This window comes from Myxocyprinus asiaticus, chromosome 36 (assembly GCF_019703515.2).
Source record: "Myxocyprinus asiaticus isolate MX2 ecotype Aquarium Trade chromosome 36, UBuf_Myxa_2, whole genome shotgun sequence".
Lineage (NCBI taxonomy): Eukaryota > Metazoa > Chordata > Actinopteri > Cypriniformes > Catostomidae > Myxocyprinus > Myxocyprinus asiaticus.
In genome coordinates this window covers 35,599,682-35,621,115 of record NC_059379.1, presented here as the reverse complement: position 1 = coordinate 35,621,115, position 21,434 = coordinate 35,599,682, and the positions used below count along the sequence as shown (strand labels likewise).

At 40.9% G+C, this 21,434-nt stretch overlaps 1 protein-coding gene across 4 annotated transcripts in view; it reads left to right on the top strand.

The window, feature by feature from the left end:
- Nucleotides 1–21,434, top strand: part of jmjd1cb (jumonji domain containing 1Cb) — a 238,342-nt gene that overhangs the window by 182,088 nt on the left and 34,820 nt on the right. For 2 of the 4 annotated variants that reach the window (XM_051673702.1, XM_051673705.1), the window contains 5 exons: nt 450–494; nt 946–1,210; nt 2,640–4,327; nt 9,508–9,680; nt 16,018–18,173. In XM_051673702.1, the coding sequence (XP_051529662.1) occupies nt 450–494; nt 946–1,210; nt 2,640–4,327; nt 9,508–9,680; nt 16,018–18,173 (4,327 nt within the window). The remainder of the gene's footprint in view (nt 1–449; nt 495–945; nt 1,211–2,639; nt 4,328–9,507; nt 9,681–16,017; nt 18,174–21,434) is intronic. The other 2 variants (XM_051673703.1, XM_051673704.1) reach the window with 2 other exon arrangements.

Sequence of the window (21,434 nt, the reverse complement as noted above, 5' to 3'; positions counted from 1 at the left end):
AATGCAGCATACTAAATGACAAAAGTGTGCATCTTCAGTAATTTAAGCAGATATTATCAGGAATATCCAATAGCTGTGGAGCATGTAAAACTCTTTTTCAGATTAAAGGCTTAACCTGAATTTAGAAATTAATTGCAAAATGATATGCGATAAACTTAGTCATTGTTAAATGCTAATTCATTGTTTATCTGTTTATTTCTGTTATGTGCATGTCTGTTCCAGTGTCTGTCTGTCTGAAACTTAATGGACGTCTGTTGTCTGTAGCTAGCTTTGAAGTAAAGTTCCTATGTGCTTTTTAAAAGTCTCTTAAAGAAATCTAGAGCCTTGTAGAACAAACATATCATTGCTCCCTTCATCATTAACAAGACTTCTCTGTTCCACCTTGTTTTTGTTTTGTTTGTTTTTCTTCTCTGTTTCCCTGTTTTAATCATTTATTGGGGATATGCAAGCAGACCACAGGAGGGAGACCAAGCGGCACCACAGGAAGCACTCAGGTACCGGGCCGCACCCCCTCTCTCCATAGATGTAGAGCTGCTTTTATTCCACCTGCATATCCCTGTATATTATAACTGTATCTCTGTAGAATGCATATCCCAACTTATTACAAGTTCTAATTTTCCAAAAAAAAGCTTACCTTGTTTCACACACTTTGCTTGCATGGATTTAGAGGATTTGGGATGAAAGTATTCTTTGAAATACAGGAGGGTTGGAAAGCATTTTTGAGAGCCATAGGAACTCTTCTTTTAAGCCTAGCTCTGTGACCACGGTTTTTACAGGCGTGTGTAATGCAGTCGTTGCTGGCAAGGAAGTGGTTATTTTGCATTGGTATTGGTGGTGGTGGATTTTGCAGTTAAAAACTCTAACTCTTTATAACTGAGTGAAATCCATTTGATGCCCCCTCATGCTTGTGTGTGTTGTTTGTGTACTCTTTTTGTATTTTTACAGGGTCATTACACACGCGCACAGGCTAACAGTCCCAGACCTGTGATGAATTTGTCTGGCTCCGCCCCCAAACAGGCCTCTCAGGCCCAGCAGCAGCAGTCCCAGCATGCTCAACAGCAGGTATCCCAGCAACAACACCAGCAACAGCAGCAGCTGCAGTCACCAGGTCAACAGCGTGGCTCACGATCCTCACGTCGAAAAGGCTCCGACAGCAGTGTTCCAGATGATGAGAAGGTCAAAGAGGAAAAAACGGACAGTGGAGGAAAAGGTAATACTGATAGGTATTCAGAACCTCAAACAGGCTGAATATCAAAAGTAGAGGAGACTGGAGGCCATTGTAAAAGGAGGCAATTGCTAAAAACACCAAATTTCTTTAATCAAAAACAATCTATTGTGATGACACTTATTCAGGACATGCTGAGTTGAGTCCTCTTGCTGTCTGAGAAAAGTGTGATTTTTACTTTGTAAGACAATAAATGTTTTTTTAAAAACACTTTTTTCCAAAAGTGATTTTTCTTTCTAGTCTTGATGCCTTTGTGTTTAAACTTATATCTGTTTTATTGCTAAGTTGTTGGGTAAAAGTTATTTGAAATTATTAATAAAGTTATGGTAAGTATTAATAAGTAATTTTAAAATTAGTAATAAAGAGACTGAGCTGTTGAATTAGCCATGCACCCTCTTTCCAAAACCCCACACTCCAAAGATCCCGTTGAGACTGACACAGACGGAAGAGCAGCAGTGCATCTTCCCATGGTTGTCACAAACAACAGTAGCAAAATAGTGGCCTCAACTGCCAATTGTTATGAATATGACATCAAGCATCAATGGTCTGTTTCAGCTACAACACTATGAGAATGTTCAAACTTACTGTCAGGCATTAAGCATCCTTTCAGCATCCTTACAGCATCTTAAGTATGTTTCTTATACCAAATGCAACATGTAAACAATGCAACATATAAAAAACATTACAGTTGAACCCATACTCCCCCTACTGCTGCCTGTCCCTCCAGTCTTTCAGTGATTGCTCCAAACATGGATCAAAGCAGTGTGTATATATATATATATAAAATACATGTGCTCAGTGTGTTTATAAATAAAGATCTAAGGAATAAGGGTTTGTGTGACTGAATTGCTTTGATTCAGTAAGATATGGATTTTGATGGGAAATGGAACAGTTACACTTCCCCACTCAAAAAAATTAAAACGTCTCCTCTCGATTGATTGTATTTTCCCTTGTTTCTAAATTCTACAGAGGCTATTATGTTTGGCCCAGGCTAGTGCTATTTACTAAAGTCAATTAAACCTTCTACTGGATAAGTTCAGTGCTAGCCTCTTGGCCAGACAGCTGCCTGGTAAAAGATCATTTAGATCCTTCCATCATAATTCCTGCAGAACAGGGTGTTGGGTCTTTGAGAGATGGAGAGAGTGCAGCCACTGGAGTGAAATAGACATTTTAAGTGTGCATAAAGTCAAGCAGGGTCCCATCCATCACACATCTAATGCAGCACTTAAGATTCAATCAGCCTTTAACCTAAGTACAAAATGACATCATCCTGATCTGTGCATTATTAATGAATTGGATTGAGTTTCTTATGCACTCAGCCTTTATGGAATTGTCTGCTGGTGGCACTTTTTGCATCTGCCTTTCTTTTACCTTTGAAAGTGCCTGCTGACATTGACTCCCTCTTTCTTTCTAGATTCCTCTAAAAACAAAAGCAAGCAGACAAGCAAGCGGAGGAAAGCAGATGAAGAGGACAAGAAGGGCAGTCTGAAACGGCTCAAAACAGAGGCGTCTGACCTCTCGGAGAGCAGCGACTCGGAGAACTCCAACAAGCGGAGCGTAGACTCCTCTTCAGAGCATAGTTCTGAGAATGAGCTGAAATGCAAGAGCACTTCAAAAGTTCCAGAAGAGGAAGACAAGTCACCAATATCCAAACCAGTGGACGAGTTGAGTGTAATCAACAGGTTGTCCCCCTGGGAGGAGATACAGGATAAAAGTGCCAAGCCAGTGGCCGTGGAGGTTCTTCAGCTGGCGGAAAGTGAGCGGCCAGCAGAGAGGAGGTCTCCAGGGGAAAGGAGATCTCCACTGCCTTCTCCAGCCTCCTCTTGCACCCAAAACCAAGGCTTGGGACCAGCCGAGGTCCAAAGCTGCATTGTTGAGATGAAAAGCACTGTGAAAACCCTCCTCAAGGACCATTACATTACAGGGACACCTCGGACGCGCACACCCAAGTGCGTGATTGATATCACAGAGGACACCAACATGCCACCCAGTTCCAGAGAGAGCTCAGAGGCCTTATCGGCCCTGCTGGCATCGCAGAATTGTGAACCCTACGTTACTGAGTCCAGACATTTGGTGCTAAACGCCTCCCACTCAGAGTACAGGAGGCCGGATGGTGAGCAGCACCAGAACTCTCGCAGCATGGGGGGCAGAATCGAATTCGCCCACTCGGAGGTCATACGGCCAGTGACAACGGTGAGTGAGTTGGCAGCCGTGGGTGAAAGAGGCAAGCTCCAACAGCACTATACATCTATGGTTATTAAAAATGCCTCGGTAAACGAGGACATCAGGAAAACTCATAAACTCAGTCCTTCCCCTGACCTGCTCAAACCCAAGTCTAACTCATCCTTGGACATCCTCAAGCCCATGTGCAATCCCTCATCTGACATAATAAAATCCAAAACTCAGAGCATTCATGAGTCCTCCAAGCCCAAACCAAATACGTCCCCTGAGGTGTCCAAACACAAACCGCAGCACTCTGAAAACCAGCCTACAATAGGCCGTTTAGTACTCAAACCCGAGCCGGACGTACCTCGCTCCAGTTTTAAGCCTGTGCCGGCCCGCGGGACGCTGTCCGAATCCACAAAAAGCCCGCTTGTCATTGACAAAAACGAGCATTTTACAGTGTACCGGGATCCTGCTTTAGTGCGTTCTGAATCAGAGAACAACCACGTGGCTTACTTGCACCCGCACCTGCATCCGCTCCATGGTTCTTCTCACGCAACGTGTCTTAAGCCCAGCACGCACCATCCACCCCACCTCCTCCCTTCTTCCTCCATCAGCCATTCAGTGCACCACCCACTACTGCCCACCGTTCTGCCCACCATTCCAACAACCTCGCTTCTGGGCGGCCATCCCCGGCTGGACTCTGCTGGGCTCGGGCATCTATCCCTGGCCCACCACCATCCCCACCAGCAGCAGCAGTTTCTACAGCAGCAGCCGCCCCCTCCCCTGCTGGCCCAGACGCATGGAGGCGCCTCGTACAACCAACTCGGCCTCTACCCCATCATCTGGCAATACCCCAATGGTACCCACTCCTATCCGCCAGGCTACAAGTGGGTCCATCCGGAGAATACGGTCAATTCAGACACCAACCTACGGAGGGTATGTGTTCACCTGCCTGTGATTAGCCCTGTGCATTTTTAAGTTAGTATTCAGCACATACTTTAAGGGTTAGTTCACCTAAAAATGAAAATTATTTAATTTACGTGCCCTCATCTCGTTCCAAACCTCAGACTTACTTTCTTCCATACAACATAAAATGTCCATTGTTTATGATGCTCTTTTCCATTCATTAAAAGTTAATGGAGACAGATGCTGTAGAGCTTCAAAAATGAAAACAAATCACCATACAATTACCATAAAAGAAGTCTATACAATCATACAAATTAGGACTGGGTAAAAATATTGATTTTTCCTATGCATTGTGATCTTCATTTGAATTTTCTCTATATTGATTCTTAAATCACAACATTGATCTTTAAGTCTATGCAACACTCTACAGTGGGAGTAAATTACTCACAAATGTGACCAAATTTCTGTGATTATCCACTGGCTGGTAATTTTTCAGATTTTAACTCAACAGTGATTGAGTTGTGTAGTGGTGAAGAAGCTCTGCACTAAAATACTTTCACTGCTTATTTCGAGTAAAAGTTTGTTTTGACCCATTCTGTGTGTCTAAAGACAAGATACATGCAACCATTTTTTATGGAATAATGTCTCTTTTAATACTTTCTGTTCTCAACATGTCAGTTGTGGATCAAAAGCAGCAAAAAATAAACATTTAATTCTAATTACACATAGCATAGATGTAATAAAGAAGCCATTCGACTCCACTCTTCTTAATGTGTGCTCGCTGAACTGCCGCCATTCTTAAAGAGACAGTACCGTTTTAGCATTGTTCTTCAAGTCAATGTAAGTACTTGTAAATAGCACAAATTGTGAATGTAAACAATAAACGTAACAAAATAAAAAAAAATGATCATGCATTTTCTTACTAGAAAAAACTTTCCAGGTAACATGTGCATGTAAAAGAGCTGTAAAAATGTACGCCATTTGTCCCATATTTTTGGCGTTTCACACCCAAACTGCTGGGAACATTTCACACATTGAGAGAAGTGGACCTGAAACACAGACATCTTTCACGTGAGTTGTGTGAGATACCAGCTGTTGCTTTACACGGACGCGATGCTTTACAGAAGCGTCCATGTGAAAGATCAATGACAATCAGCGCTTGTCTTCTGTTTCTTTTTTTTTTTTTTTTACATTAAAGTCAGGAGAATTTGGTCAAAAATATAGCATTTGAGTGCATGAAAATTGTTTCCCAGCAGTTTCCCCACCTACCTGTATTTGGCTGGTAGAAAATTGACAACCCTAGCTAGAAATAGCATTTTAGCTTACCGTAAAGCTAAATGTTGACATGACAAGTTTACACAAGGTTAACTATTTCTGCTGCTCCAAACTTACTACAAAACTCCACAGTTTACACAACAACATATTTTTCTGATCGTATTAGGATTCTCTCTATAAAGCTCTCAAGAAAAAGTTCCTTCATATCCACCTTTTCACTCATAACAGTGTGAAAAAGCCCTCTGTCGGCTCATATCAATGTAATACATCATAAGAATGTGTTTAACCGCTGTTCAGACGCTCCTCAGATCGCATTATATGAATAAATGTTTTCCAACTGAATAGACTAAATATTAAATAAAACATATGACAAAAAAATTCAAAGTAATCTTCAAATGAGATATAACATTAAACAAAGGCAACCTGAGTAAACACAAAATACAGTTTTCTTTTTTTTATTGAAGCAAAAAATTTATCCAACACCTGTATCACCCATGTGAAAAACTAACTGCCCCATTAATCTTAATAGCTGGTTGTGTCACCTTTAGCAGCAACAACTGCAACCAAACACTTCCGATAACTGGAGATCAGTCTTTCACAATGCTGTGGTGGAATTTTGGCCCACTCTTCTTTGCAGATTTGCTTTTGTTCAGACACATTGGAGGGTTTTTGAGCATGAACTGCCCGTTTAATTTCCTGCCACAGCATCTTCAAGTCAGGACTTTGACTAGGCCACTTCAAAACTTTAATTTAGCTTCTTTTGAGCCATTCAGAGGTGGACTTACTCGTATGCTTTGGATCATTGGCTATGTTTACATGTACATCAATACTCTGATTATTGCAATAATCAGAGTATAAGGAATAATTAGATTAAGATGTTTACATGATTTGGGCAAACCTCTTCAATCCAGTTTACATGCTACTTGCCAATACTCTGATTATTCACTGAGAAATGTGATGTTTTAATGCTTTTTTATTAAATAATTTATATATATAAAAAAAAAACATCTTGTTGAAAATGTGTCTTTAAATACAGCTTGGCATAAGAAAAATTAGTCAGTTTGTGAGTCTTTTTGAACGATTTATTAAAAGAACCGTTTAATAAGAGTCATTTTCAACTACACTGGATGTGCTGTCTGTTTTGATACACTAAAAATAATTGGTTTATAAGAGTCATTTGTTTGTTGGATTACACTGGTAATTGAAAGCAACATCATCCGTCTGCAGCACTGGCACAGGCGTACTTTGGTCAGAGTGGAAGACGTGATTACAGCGTTTGCATGCCAGTATAAAGCAATTAAAATAGGAGTACTCCACATATCTTACTGTGATTATCAATACTCTGATTATTAGCATAATCGCAATATCACAATCGCAATATTCTGTTTACATGAGCAACAGTTTAATCGCAGTATTGTCTTAATCATATTATAATCGCATTATGAGGGTGCATGTAAGCATAGCCATTGTCTCGCTGCATAATCCAGTTGCACTTAAGCTTCAACTCACGGACTGATGACCGGACGTTCTCCTTTAGGATTTTCTAGTAGAGAGCAGAATTAATTTTTTCCTCAATTATAAGTCGCCCTGGCTCTGAAGCAGCAAAGCATCCCCACACCATCACACTACCTCCAGCATGCTTGACCGTAGGTATGCGTCTTTTTGTGGAATTCTGTGTTTGATTTATGCCAGATGTAACGGGACCCCGTCTTTCAAACAGTTCCACTTTCGACTCATCAGTCCACAGAACATTCTCCCAAAAGGTTTGAGTATCATCAAGGTGTGTTTTGGCAAAATTGAGACGAGCCTCAATGTTCTTCTGGGTTAGCAGTGGTTTTAGCCTCACCACTCATCCATGGATGACATTTTTGACCAGTGTCTTTCTGATAGTGGAGTCATGAACAGTGACCTTTATTAATGCGAAAGAAGCCTGCAGTTCGTTGGATGTTGTCCTTGGCTTTTTTGTGACTTCCTGGATGAGTCGTCGCTATGCTCTTGGAGGAATTTTGGAAGGTCGGCCACTTCTGGAAAGGTTCACTACAGTGCCAAGATTTCTCCATTTGGAGATAATGTCTCTCACTGTGGTTCTTTGGAGTCCCATAGCCTTTGAAATAGCTTTGTAACCCTTCCCAGACTGATGTATTTCAATCACCTTTTTCCTCATCATTTCTGGAATTTCTTTCGACCTTGGCATAGTGTGCTTCTGGGTGAGACCTTTTAGCCAACTTCATGCTGCTGAAAAAGTTCTATTTAGGAGTTGATTTGATTGAACAGGGCTGGCAGTAATCAGGCCTGGGTGTGTCTAGTCCAGCTGAACCCAATTATGTATTTAGTAACTAAGGGGGCAAATAATTTTTCAAACAGGCCCAGTTAGTATTGGATAACTTTTTTTGCTTCAATAAATAACATTATCATTTAAAAACTGTATTTTGTGTTTACTCAGATTGCTTTTGTTTTATGTTAGATCTTGTTAAAATTTTTGAAACAATTTAGTATGAGATATACACAAAAACAAAAGAAATCAGGATAGGGGCAAATACTTTTTGCACAGCACTGTACCCATATGAATAAAATCAAAATCGAAATAAAAATGGTGAACTGGTATTGAATCAACATATGATAGCTTTGTGTGTGGAACAGACCAAAATGTATTTGCTAAAGAGTATTTCCTTCCACTACAGCTCTCAAATCTCTCTTGCATTTGTCTGCATCCCAAATACTGCATTAAGACACCTCATGCTAGGTGTGCCGCTAATGATGCTTTATCGCCATTGGTTTTTCTCTGTCACGCAGGATACAGGATATGCTGAACACTGCAAAATATTATTTTCAAGACAAGTATTTTTGACTTGTTTTCCTATAAAAGTATCTAAAAATTCTCAAAATGTGATTTATTTACTTGTCAAGCAAAATGGCATAAGATTTTATGCCTTGTTTTAAGAGAAATCTGGCCAAATTAATTGAATTTTAGACGTAAACAAGAAAAGAATCTGTGAATGGGGTATGAAAAATAAACTTGTTTTCCTTCTGAATTATGTTTAAGACAAAAATACTTGTCTTGAAAATATTTTTTTTTACAGTGAAGTGCCTTGAGGTTTGAGAGCTATGGTGTATTTTAATTGATTTTCACTGAATATCAAAATACATTTAAGTATTTTTCTCACAGAAGACTTATTATTTGTGAATGATTCTTTTTGGGTGAACTATTCAATTTTTATATTTTGTTACACTGTATATTTAAGTCTCAAATATTGCTTACATTTTGAAGCTGTTTAAATTGAAATGCAAGGTGTGTGACAGAGAGGAAGTCATGGTTGTTAGGAGGTCCCTTAGAGGAGGGACAGTCTCTCTCTCGCTCTATCTCTCTCTTGCTGTCTGTCTTTCTCGCTGCTGCCAGGGATTGCTTTGTTTTGAGCTCAGCCTGACATGCAACCTACCCAGCAGTACTTTAGCCTAATTTGTGAGCGTGTGCACACTACATCACTGTGTGTATGTGCTGCATTTTGTCATCTCCAGACTTTAAGTAATCAGATAAGTTCATGATAATTTGGTCATGTAGTTTGGACTCCATGAATTGGCTTGATGAGTGCACTGTGGAAATATTTCCTATTGAAAACACAAATTTCAATAAAATAAATTTTTGGCCCATTTTTTTTGGAAGAGGAAGACTGTAAATTTGAAATGCCTGTATCTGCTTAGAGTGCATTTCAGTAAGTGCTTTTCTGTCCTGGAAAATTTCTTTAAGGTAATGCTGCTCAATTGGAATCACATTGTTTCTTGTTCTGTACAAGTATGTGTGAGTGAAATGGGAAAAAAGTGCACAGAATGAGACAGTGTGTTGTAGTTCTTCTTACAGTGCTCTGACATGTCGAGAGAGATGTGTGTTGCCTTGAGTGCATTATGACCTCCTGTTTGTGTATATGTGTGTGTTACAGAATGCCCCCAGCCCCTGGTTGCACCAGCCCACCCCTGTAACCTCAACAGACAGCATGGGGATTTTTAGCCATGTCTCGTGCAGACCCGCAAGCGCTGAGCCTTATCAACCCATCAAGATCAGCTCACACTCCAGCCCACCGCTCTCCAAAACCCCCGGAGAACTCCACAAAGAGTGAGCACACACACACTTGTGTTTCTCTATGTCTGTCATTTACACGTACATGCTTAATGCATTCCCACAGCCCTGCAGTGCCAGGAACTGCGACGAGCTGTTAAATACATTGTGACCTGAGGTGAAACCATGTGATAGGAGCACTGTACGCTCATTCAGTGACTGTCCTCATAATTAAACTATTCTAGTATTGCCCTCTGAAGTTTTGCAATCTTTTGAGCCCCCCCCACCTGACTCTGGGGAAACACCACTCTAATTTTCTTAAGAAAATTGACAAATATTTTTGTGATCTAGCAGTAACACTTTACGGTAAGGTTCTATTTGTTAACAATTAACAATTGTTTATAATTTATAATGAACAATATGTTTTAACAGAATTAATTAATCTTAGTTAATGTTAATAAAAATACAGTTGTTCATTGTAAGTTTATGTTAGCTCATTAGCTGCATTAACTAATGTTAACATGCACCGGTGGCCAAAAGTTTGGAATAATGTACAGATTTTGCTGTTTCGGAAGGAAATTGGTACTTTAATTCGCCAAAGCGGCATTCAAATGATCACAAAGTATAGTCAGGACATTACTGATGTTAAAAACAGCACCATCACTATTTGAAAAAAGTCATTTTTGATCAAATCTAGACAGGCCCCATTTCCAGCAGCCATCACTCCAACACCTTATCCTCATGCTAAATTGATCATTTGGTACTAGAAAATCACTTGCCATTATATCAAACACTGCTGAAAGATATTTGGTTCGTTAAATGAAGCTTAACATTGTCTTTGTGTTTGTTTTTGATTTGCCACAGTATGCAATAGACTGGCATGTCTTAAGGTCAATATTAGGTCAAAAATGGCAAAAAAAGAAACAGCTTTCTCTAGAAACTAGTCAGTCAATCATTGTTTGAGGAATGAAGGCTATACAATGCTTGAAATTTCCAAAAAACCGAAGATTTCATACAAAGGTGTACACTACAGTCTTCAAAGACAAAGGACAACTGGCTCTAACAAGGACAGAAAGAGATGTGGAAGGCCAGATGTACAACTAAACAAGAGGATAAGTACATCAGAGTCTCTAGTTTGAGAAATAGACGCTTCACATGTCCTCAGCTGACAGCTTCATTGAATTCTACCCGCTCAACACCAGTTTCATGTACAACAGTAAAGAGAAGACTCAGGGGTGCAGGCCTTATGGGAAGTATTGCAAAGAAAAAGACACTTTTGAAACAGAAAATCAAAAAGAAAAGATTAGAGTGGGCAAAGAAACACAGACATTGGACAACAGATAATTGGAAAAGAGTGTTATGGATCTTAACCCCATTGAGCTTTTGTGGGATGAGCTAGACTGTAAGGTCCGTGAGAAGTGCCCGACAAGACAGCCACATCTATGGCAAGTGCTACAGTGTGGGGTGAAATGTCACCTGAGTATCTGGACAAACTGACAGCTAGAATGCCAAGGATCTGCAAAGCTGTCATTGCTGCACGTGGAGGATTTTTTGATGAGAACTCTTTGAAGTAGTTTAAAAAAATTCTAATTGTAATAGTAATTTTTCACGTTATTAATGTCCTGACTATACACTGTGATCAGTTGAATGCCACTTTGGTGATTAAAAGAACCAGTTTCTTAACATAAGGGCAAAATCTGTACATTATTCCAAATTTAGGCTGTCAGTGTATACACCTTTACATTTTAGATAGGCATTAGTATATGTGGAAATTCACATTCAGTATTTCAGCATCAGCGCCGCTACTGAGATTTCACATGGCTCATTAATATTCTTTACGCAACGTAACGCTCTTTTTACACTGTGCACAGTTGAATGTGGCTGGTATGAAACGAAAGGGTCCCCACCACATACACACACAAATACACACACCTACTCACAGTGATGGCACCGTATAGCAGTCCAATGTGAGTGTGTCCTGCAACGGAAAAGCAGGATACCCGCAGAGCCGGAAATTCGGCACTGGAGTATAGCTATTGCGCACAAATGTAATCATTCTCGCATGTTCCATGTTCATAATGCAGGGATTTCCTGCACACTTTAATTTAACATGTAGCTGAGAATTGGTAAACCAATCCATACAGATGAACAAATCAAATCAATAATCTGTTGTTTATTATCCATCGCTAAGCCCCGCCTTAAAAGCCCTTCTGACCAATCCTGTCTTAGCAACTGTTGCCCTGCTGCCAGTACTGACATGCGTTTGCTATTTTCCAATGACAGCCTATGGAAGTAATGTGTGTTTGAGTACTTCTAAGTGGGATTTTATCAAAATAATCCAAAAAATTTTAAATGTTGTTGACAGGTCATTTGTAATAGTGACACAAGTTACCCAGAGAGGATGCTCGTAGGGTTTTTCTTTCTTTTTAAACAATCTTTAAATAAATCTGGAGAAGAGCATGTTATGGATTAAACTTAATTCCCAAATGAACATGTAACTGCAATGTCACCTACATTTGCTCCAATGTAAATTAAAGCTAATAATTGAATGTTAATTCATTTATGTATTGATTCAAGTCATAGTAAAAGTGATGGTAAATAAACAGTTTACAGCATCAAAATGAGTGTGTTATGAGACGTTATAAACAGCTTGTTCACTTACGCTAATGTTATTAGATGTGTATTCACTATTAAATTAAGTTTATCTCTTTTCAAGTGACTGTAATAATCGTTTGCCTTGATTCTTATTCACAATTTTCACAGTTTTTAATCAAATTACTTAGTAATTTAACAATTTATTTAAAAAAAAAAAACTGAAATATGCATTACAATATCACTCTTCATACCAGCCCACTTAAAATATTATCAGTTACATTTATGATCATATTTTGCCAAAAACTGCGTTGTTCACAGCAATCTCCTATTTATTCCATTGGGAAGTTCTGCAGTGCTTGTCAGAGTAAGTGACAGTAATTAAAGGGGGCGGAGCTTTGTGAAGGGTCAATTCCAGAATCTGCGTGAATCAGTTCTTCCCTCTCTCTTGCTGCAGCTCATTGGACCCTTGTTGAGGTTAGCGTAGCGTGTGCAGTGAGGAAGTTTTATTACTGCATATTACTGAACTTAAGATGCCGTTGTACCGTGTGTTTGTAAGCGAGCGATGCGATAAAACTATCACTCCTGTTTATAATCAAGAAAGCAAAGCTGTCAACGTTGCAAGCACGGGATGTTGGAGTGATCTAGTTTTGACGCCTGTATATCGTGGCGCTCCCTCACAATACAGCACATTTCACAAAAAAAGGCAGAAACAACAAAAATGCTTTGTGTAAAATGCTACCGGAACTACTCTGGGTGAAGTGAACCTATGGCAGGGTGAAGAGAAGCTCTTAAATACCTGTTAATCTCTTATCTCCATCTCTCTAGAGCTCCATCTGATGTATACAGGTATTTTCTCTGCCATGTGAATCAGTCATTTTTATTAAGGATGTAAAAATATATAAATAATAATATACAGTTGTGGCCAAAAATATTGGCTCCCTTGGTAAATATGAGAAAAGAAGGCTGTGAAAAATATATCCTTATTGTTAATCCTTGTGATCTTTCATTCAAAATATTCACAAAAATCTATCCTCTAATGATATTAAACACATCACAAGTTTGATCAAAAAACAAATATTTTTGTCAAATATACGTGTGGCACAATTACTGGCACCCTTTTATTCAATACTTTGTGCAACCTCCATTTGCCAAGATAACAGCTCTGAGTCTTCTCCTATAATGCCTAATGAGATTGGAGAACACATGGCAAGTGATCTGAGACCATTCCTCCATACAGAATCTTTCCAGATCCTTCAAATTCAGAGGTCCACACTGGTGGTCTCTCCTCTTCAGTTCACCCTACAGGTTTTCTATGGGGTTCAGGTCAGGAGACTGGGGTGGCCATGACAGAACCTTGACTTTGTGGTCAGTGAACTATTTTTGTGTTGATTTTTATGTGTGTTTTGGATCATTGTCCTGCCCAATCACAGCCCATTTTAAGCTTTCTGGCAGAGGCAATCAGGTTTTGATTTTTTTATCAGTTGGTAATTGATAGAGTCCATTATGTCATGTATTCAAACAAGATGTCCAGGACCTCTGGCATAAAAACAGCCCCACAACATTAAAGATCCACCACCATATTTAAACGTGGGCATGAGTTACTTTTTCATATGGCTACCTCTCTGTGTGCGCCAAACTTATCTCTGGTGTTTACTTCCAAAATGCTCTGTTTTTGTTTTATCTGACCATAGAACCCAGTCGCATTTGAAGTTCCGTAGTGTCTGGGAAACTGAAGACGCTTGAGTTTGTTGTTGGATGAGAGCAGAGGCTTTATTCTTGAAACCCTCTCAAACAACTTGTGCGATGTAGGTGACATCTGATTGTAGTTTTGGAGACTTTCTGACCCCAAGACCCAACTAATTCCTGCAATTCTCCAGCTGTGATCCTTGGAGAATTTTTGGCCACTCGAACCATCCTCCTCACCGTGCGTGGAGACAATATAGACATACGTCGTCTTTCAGGCTGATTCGTAACATCTCCAGTTGATTGGCACTTCTTAATTATTGCCATGATGGTGGAAATGGGTGTTTTCAATGCTTTAGCCATTTTCTTACAGCCACTTCCCCTTTTGTGAAGCTCAACAACATTTTGCGGCACATCATAACTTTACTCTTTGGTCTTACCCACACAGGCCAAGAGAATTTGGAACTCATATTTATACCCATGTGAAACAGGAAGTCATGGCTGAACAATTTCACGTTCCATGTCACCCAGGTGTACTAAGAAATGTAAAATATGAATGGGAATATACTTCAGATAAATTTTACTCATAAGAATTTCTAGGGGTGCCAATAATTGTGGCACCCCTATAATATATAAATATTTATTTACTTATGAGATTTTTCCCAACTTTCAATTACTTTAATTAAAGGTTAGATTTTTGTGAATATTTTGAATGAAAGATCAAAAAGATAAACAACAAGAGCATATTTTTCACAGCCATCTTTGCTCATATTTACCAAGGGTGCCAATATTTTTGGCCAATACTGTAGTAATATAAATACTATAATATTAATAATATACATAATATGAAAATATATCATTTTCTATCTTTAATATACTTATTATACAAGCAAGATTCTCTCTCAGGACTTCATCTGTTAACATTTCCAATGCATTTTGTCAACATTAAATGGCCATTTTTAATGTAACTAGTGAGTATTGACTTGTACTCCTAAAATGATTGTAATTCTGTCATCACTTGCAAACTTGTATTATTTTCTTTCTACCGTGGAACTCACAAGGGGATGTTAGAGAAAATGTTAGTTTCAGTCACCATTCACTTTTATTGTATGGAAAAAAATATATATGTAGTGACTGAGACTAACATTCTGCTTAGCATCTCCTTTTGTGTTCCACAGAAGAGAGAAATTCATACAGACTTGTGTGAGTGATGACAGAAATTTCATTTTTGAATTAACTGCCCTTTAACTACCTGTTAAAGTATTTGTTTGGGGGCCTGGGTAGCTCAGCGAGCATTGAAGCTGACTACCACCCCTGGAGTCAGAGTTCGAATCCAGGGCATGCTGAGTGACTCAGCCAAGTGTCCTAAGCAACCAAATTGGCCTGGTTGCTAGGGAGGGTATGATAAGGGCACATGATAAGATGCGCAGATTGACGGTCTCAGAAGCGGAGGCAACTGAGACTTGTCCTCTGCCACCCGGATTGAGGTGAGCAACCACGCCACCATGAGGACCTAAAAAGGTGATTTAAAAAAAAGGAAGTATTTGTTTAAAGGTATCTGCCAAGAACAACAACTTAAATGTGATTCAGCACATGATTGGATTGTGTCTTGCTGGGAAACAAGTGATATATAAATAAAACTAGAGGTAAGAATTGAGAAAGGTGAGATTTTGTAAATTTTACCCCCAGAGTCCTTCAAGTGTCAAAAGCCCTCATTAAACACACACATGACAAGGCGAACATGAATAACCCATCTATAATTATTCTAAGGTCGTTTTAAGCTATTCCACCACCGATGCATGTAAATATGGGTCTGGTGTAACGGGCTCATTGACACGTGCACAACAGCACCACTGCTGGAAAAAATCCTTGGGGAAACACTGACATTAACCATGATTAGTAAGCGCTGTAAAAGTAGTGTTCATTGTTAGTTTATGTTACTTATGTACTTAGCTAATGTTAACAAATACAACTGTATTGTCAAGTTTTACCGATATAGTCTAGGAATGAGGGGGCCATCGTCTAAGAAAGCTGATGCATTTTAACATTTTTATTGGCTTTATTTGATTGAGTTAACAATTAACTCTTCTTTTAACTATGGGTACTGTTTCCTCAGAGAACGGGAGAAGAATGTGTTTGGGGATCCAATGCGTAGCCTGGCCACTGCCCACCTGAAGCAAGAGCCAGATCGCAGCCGGACGCCCACCAGCAAAGAGCTGCACCGTCTCTACATGGAATCCCCCCACAGCAAGCAGCAACCACCGCGCGTGCCTCAGGAGGGGCCTGACCGCACCAGCAAATACAAGGAAGAGAACCGGCGCATACTTCAGGAGAGTATCGAGGTGGCCCCCTACACCGCCAAGATCCGCACCGGAGAGTCCGACCGTGAGCCCTACTCTCGTATTTCCTCCCAGCTAAAAAGCCATGAGAAAGAGGTGGAGCACTCTGTAGCTGATCTGTACAAGTACAAACACTCAGTGTCTAAGTCCCTCCCCCAAACCAACTACTTCACCACACTGTCTAATAGTGTCGTGAACGAGCCGCCTCGACTTTACCCATCCAAAGATCCCAATTCCTACTTTGACAAGGCACCTGCAGTCTCCAGTCCCTTGTCTTTGGGCTCATACAGTTCCAGTCACACCAAGTCCTTGTCCAAGCCTCCTCCTCTCATAAAGAACCAGCCAGAAGGAGAGGGACTGGTAGGCAAAATCACAGAGCAACTCAGTCACCAAGCGCCCATGCACTCGCTTAGTACCTCAGTGGTGACGGTCAGTGACCACTGCAGCCCTGCCATCTCTCCCTCCGGTCAGCCCAAGGGCATGCCAGCCCTGCGTAAAGCACCCATTTTTCACCCGCCCACCCAGCAGGCTCTTGACCGTAAGGAGGGAGCCTACGGTCGCCTCTCCCCACCCACGCTTACCCCCATCCAGCCTGTTAGCTCGGCAGGGAAGGTGTCCGAGCAGCAGAAGCCACCCACCCTGATCCCAGAGCTCAGGGATGAGAAGAGCGGAGCCGAGCTGGGCTCGGCCGAACCCTGGCGAGCCGGTGGTGAAGCAAAGATCCACGATAAAATGTCTTGGCATTCTGAGAATAGCCAAGGGAAGCAACAGGCAGCCATGGCATCTGTTATTGTCCGCCCTTCTACTTGCAAATACGATGGCTCACCAGGTCCCAAGATGAACTCTAAGGAGCCTCTCAGTGGCAGATTGTTTGCCGGATGGACTCAGGCAGAATGCCTGAAGGTGGCGGATTGCAGGGAATCTGGTAGTATGATCCTGCCAAACACAAATTTGGAGGGTCCTGGTGATCAGTACAAGAAAAATGTTCTTAGAGTGCCACAAGGTAGCATTCCCTGCACGGTGGTGGCTGTGACCAATTCCATGTGCAGTGCTAGGACTAATGACAACACTGCTGCTATCAGCGGCACGTTTAGCATGCAGAGCCAAGGTAGAGCAAAACTTGCGTTCTCCATCTCTGGCACCAGCAGTAGTAGTAGGATTGAGAGCTCTGCTTCCAGAAGCCGGACTCCAACTGTTGTTGAGTCACAGGAGGGTGGCTCGAGAACCACCTCGCCCAGTGTGCTGCCTCAGGCCAGCTCTGCTGGCACCACGCAAGCCTACTCAAGAAACTTTGTCCATCTGAAGAAGGCCAAAGCAGCTCTGGCTGCGGCACAGTCGCAAGGCTCCAGCAGCGCCTCGGAGAGCGAGAGTGGTAGTGTCAGATCTTCTCAGGACTCGCCCACCATCGCCCAGGACAATATCACGCCCAGCAACCCTGCTAGCAAAGCCAGCCCGTTGCCCAACGGACAGCCAGCACAAGTGTGCCAGCCTAACTACCACAAGCTCAAGAAAGCCTGGCTCACGCGACACTCAGAGGAGGACAGAAATACAAACAAACCCGAAAAAGGCACAAATGCCATTTCTGAGCTAATTAAGCCATGCACCGTCAGCCTGATCGCCCCTGCATCTAGTGATGTGGACATGTGCGAGGACAACAAAGCGCAAGAGGACAAGCTGTCACAGGATGACAGAAAGACACGCCGTGGCCCCAAGCGTCACTACGAATCGGGCTCTGAGAGTGGCGATGACTCGGACTCTAGCGAGAGCAAACTGGAACAAAGGACTAAACGGCAACCCAAGCCAACATACAAAAAGAAGCAAAATGACATGCAGAAACGGAAGGGAGACAATGAGAAGGATGAGGATGATATGAAGCCAAATGGTATTTTCCGGAGTGCCAAGGAAAAAGCTAAACTTAAGCTGGCCAGTCCCAGTAAGTGCACCATGATCTACCTTAGAGTTTGAACATGCATATTTAGAATCTCACAAGGCTCTTAATGCAGAAGGTTCATTCACATTAATGGGAATCTTTGACACTCATGATATTGGAAAAAGTATTATTAATACACATTCCTGGTCTAATTTTTAATGATTCATCGATGCATTGCAGTGTTATTGCAAAGAAAAGAAAATAGTTGTCTTCATATGTTTCATAAAAATTTAAAAACTTACTCCACCTCTGAAACAGCATTCCTTGTGGAGTTCTACTGATGTTGGAAATGCAGCCTTTTTTAAACATCTTGCCAGTACTTAAAGGTGCTGTAAGTGATTTTTATTAAATAACATGCAGAAAACTCCTGTTACCTGTCAGATATCATTGACGTTAGTGCCATGAAATATCACAGCCCTAGGCTGGGTAAGTAGCAGGGGAAAAGATGTCTGTGGGCTGTAGTCAGATCGTTTGTTTAGCCAATCAGAAGACTTTCTGCCTGTCAGTAATTAAGCTCGTTCACAGGGCAGCACATAGATGCTTGTGTAAGTGCCAGTACAGTGTTCTTCTCCCGCAAAACACACAGGGTCAGATGGCAAAATGCTCAGGGGGATGCTCCATCCTCCCTCTGCTCCAACAAACACAATGTTCTCTAGTGCGTTTGTGTGTGTGTGCGTGTCTTTTTGCGGGGTTTTGGAAAGAGGAGTCTTGGCTAATTTAATGTCTATTCTGGTGAAAGTTCCAGAACGGATTAAATCGCTTACAGCATTATAATGCCAGTTAATCTTTAAGGTTTGTGCAATAATAGCAAATAACAATAGATTTGGGAAAAACAGTGATACAATTAAGATAATCTTGAGGGTGAACTTGACCTTCAGCCTCCATGTCCCTGTCAATAAGTGTCCTTAAATGTGGGTGCTGACTGTGTTACAGAAGGGGAGTGGTCTTTCACAATCCACTGCAAACTCGCATTTAGGTCTGACTCACTTTTCACGATCCAGTCTGTTCCCAATGGATGAAAGCAAGTCCTGCCATACATATTTTTCCTCATTGAATGTTCATTGAAATGGTCCACATTATGGAAGAAAAATAGATTGTGAATGCTGTTTCATGTTGACTTTAACTTTGGGGTTATTGGAAGGTTAGCTGAGAAAGAGAAGGAGGTGTGTTCGGTGAACATCTGGATGCCATCTGTGCAAAAAGGTTTCTAGATGCTCAAATTTATGTGGAAAACATCTCACAAGGGCACTTAAATCCAATGTTTTAATAGTTTCTGATGAGTGCTGTGTAGCAAAATGGAGCCTCTTTGTAATTGTATAGCCATTTGAAAGCTTAAGGTCACTATAACAGTAACAAAAGGGCATAATTGTCAGGTTTCATAATGATAGTTCTTTGTGATTTCAACATGAACATCTCTTCAACCCCTGCATAAATCTCTCGCCATTTCCAGCGTTCCATTTGCCAGTATTTTCCGATTAACACTTTTGATTGATTCTAACAAATGAAACGGAAAAGCAAAACATATATGCACAGAATCAACTTTTAACCCCCATGATTCCCCTTCCCCCTCCCAATCCCCAACCCCACCCTGACCAAAGCCAAATTACACACACACACACACACACAAAATAATTAAATAATATATATATAAAATAATAATAATAATCACACACATTTAAACTATAAATCCCTCTCCACTGGCCCTCCTCGAGAACCTTCTAAAAATGTCAGGTAGCTGTCCCACTTCATATTAAACACCTCCATGTTGCCTAGCTTTCTATCTGACGTCTCCTCAAATGCCGCCACCCTGCCCATCTCCGTGCACCACTCCCGAAATGAGGGCGCACCAGCCAACTTCCATCCCCTCAGAATGATCTGTCTACCGATCATAACACTGGCTAGGACCCAATTTCTTATGTATTTAACCCCTTTCTCATGTATTTACCGCCCCATCGCCTTACATACAGAGTCTTGTCTCTGAATTTCAGCTAAAACAATAATGACTCTTCCTAATTTATCTTTACTCTGTTTGAAACATTTGAATTGTAGATGTTTACTTATCCGTGTAATGACTCCCTTGATCTTACTCGAGCCAGCACTATAAAATAAATGCCCACCCCATATCTTTCCAAATTTTTCAGCTTCCTGCAGGGAAAGGTGCATTTCTTGAAGAAACACTATATCATATTTCTAATGCTTAAGAAGAGAAATAACCTTCCTTCTTTTTATGGGGTGCCCCAACCCATTCACATTCCACATGGAGAGAGACAATCCACTCATATTAACATTTGACATTTTGACATACTGTATAAGAAAGAAATAGATTTTGTGTCAAAAACAGGATTATAAAGACCACATTCCAACATTGCTGCAACATTCAAACCTTGAACATCCCCTAGAACAGAAAAAAAACAGAAAAAAGAAAAACGTGCGCATATTTTGTTATTCTACAAAATAAACTCCAGCCGCTAGGCGGAACTTTTACTAAAAGAGCACACAGATTCTTCAGACAGTCAAGCGAATGTTCAGTGAGCTGGTCCACTCGGCTGCAACATGAGTGCAAGCAAATAACTTACTCCAATAACTTAGCCAGAAATACTCCACAGAATAAACTCCAGCTGATAGGTGGACTAAGCACAAAGAGCATGTAGATTCATCCACAAAACCATCCCGAAGGTGTGCTGCTCTACAAAATAAACTCCAGCCGCTAGGCGGAACTTTTACTAAAAGAGCACACAGATTCTTCAGACAGTCAAGCGAATGTTCAGTGAGCTGGTCCACTCGGCTGCAACATGAGTGCAAGCAAATAACTTACTCCAATAACTTAGCCAGAAATACTCCACAGAATAAACTCCAGCTGATAGGTGGACTAAGCACAAAGAGCATGTAGATTCATCCACAAAACCATCCCGAAGGTGTGCTGCTCTACAAAAAAAAAAACTCCAGCTGCTAGGCGGAACCAGCACAAAAAGAGCGCTCAGAATCTTCAAACAGTCAAGCAAATGTTCAGTGAGCTTGTCCACTCGGCTGCACGTGAGTACCACTAGATGACTTATTCTGACTGACTTTATGAAGGACATCACTTGCTGTGGACATGTGAATGTTTTGCGGCCATCCTTACCATCTGTTCTCAATTTGGCCTGCAATATCAGTGCAAAAGTGACCTTCCGTTGATGTAAAAGTTTCTTGCATTCCTTGAATCGATCATGTTTCTCTCTTGTCGAGTTCGCAAAGTCTGGGAACAAGAAAATGCTGTGGTTCTTC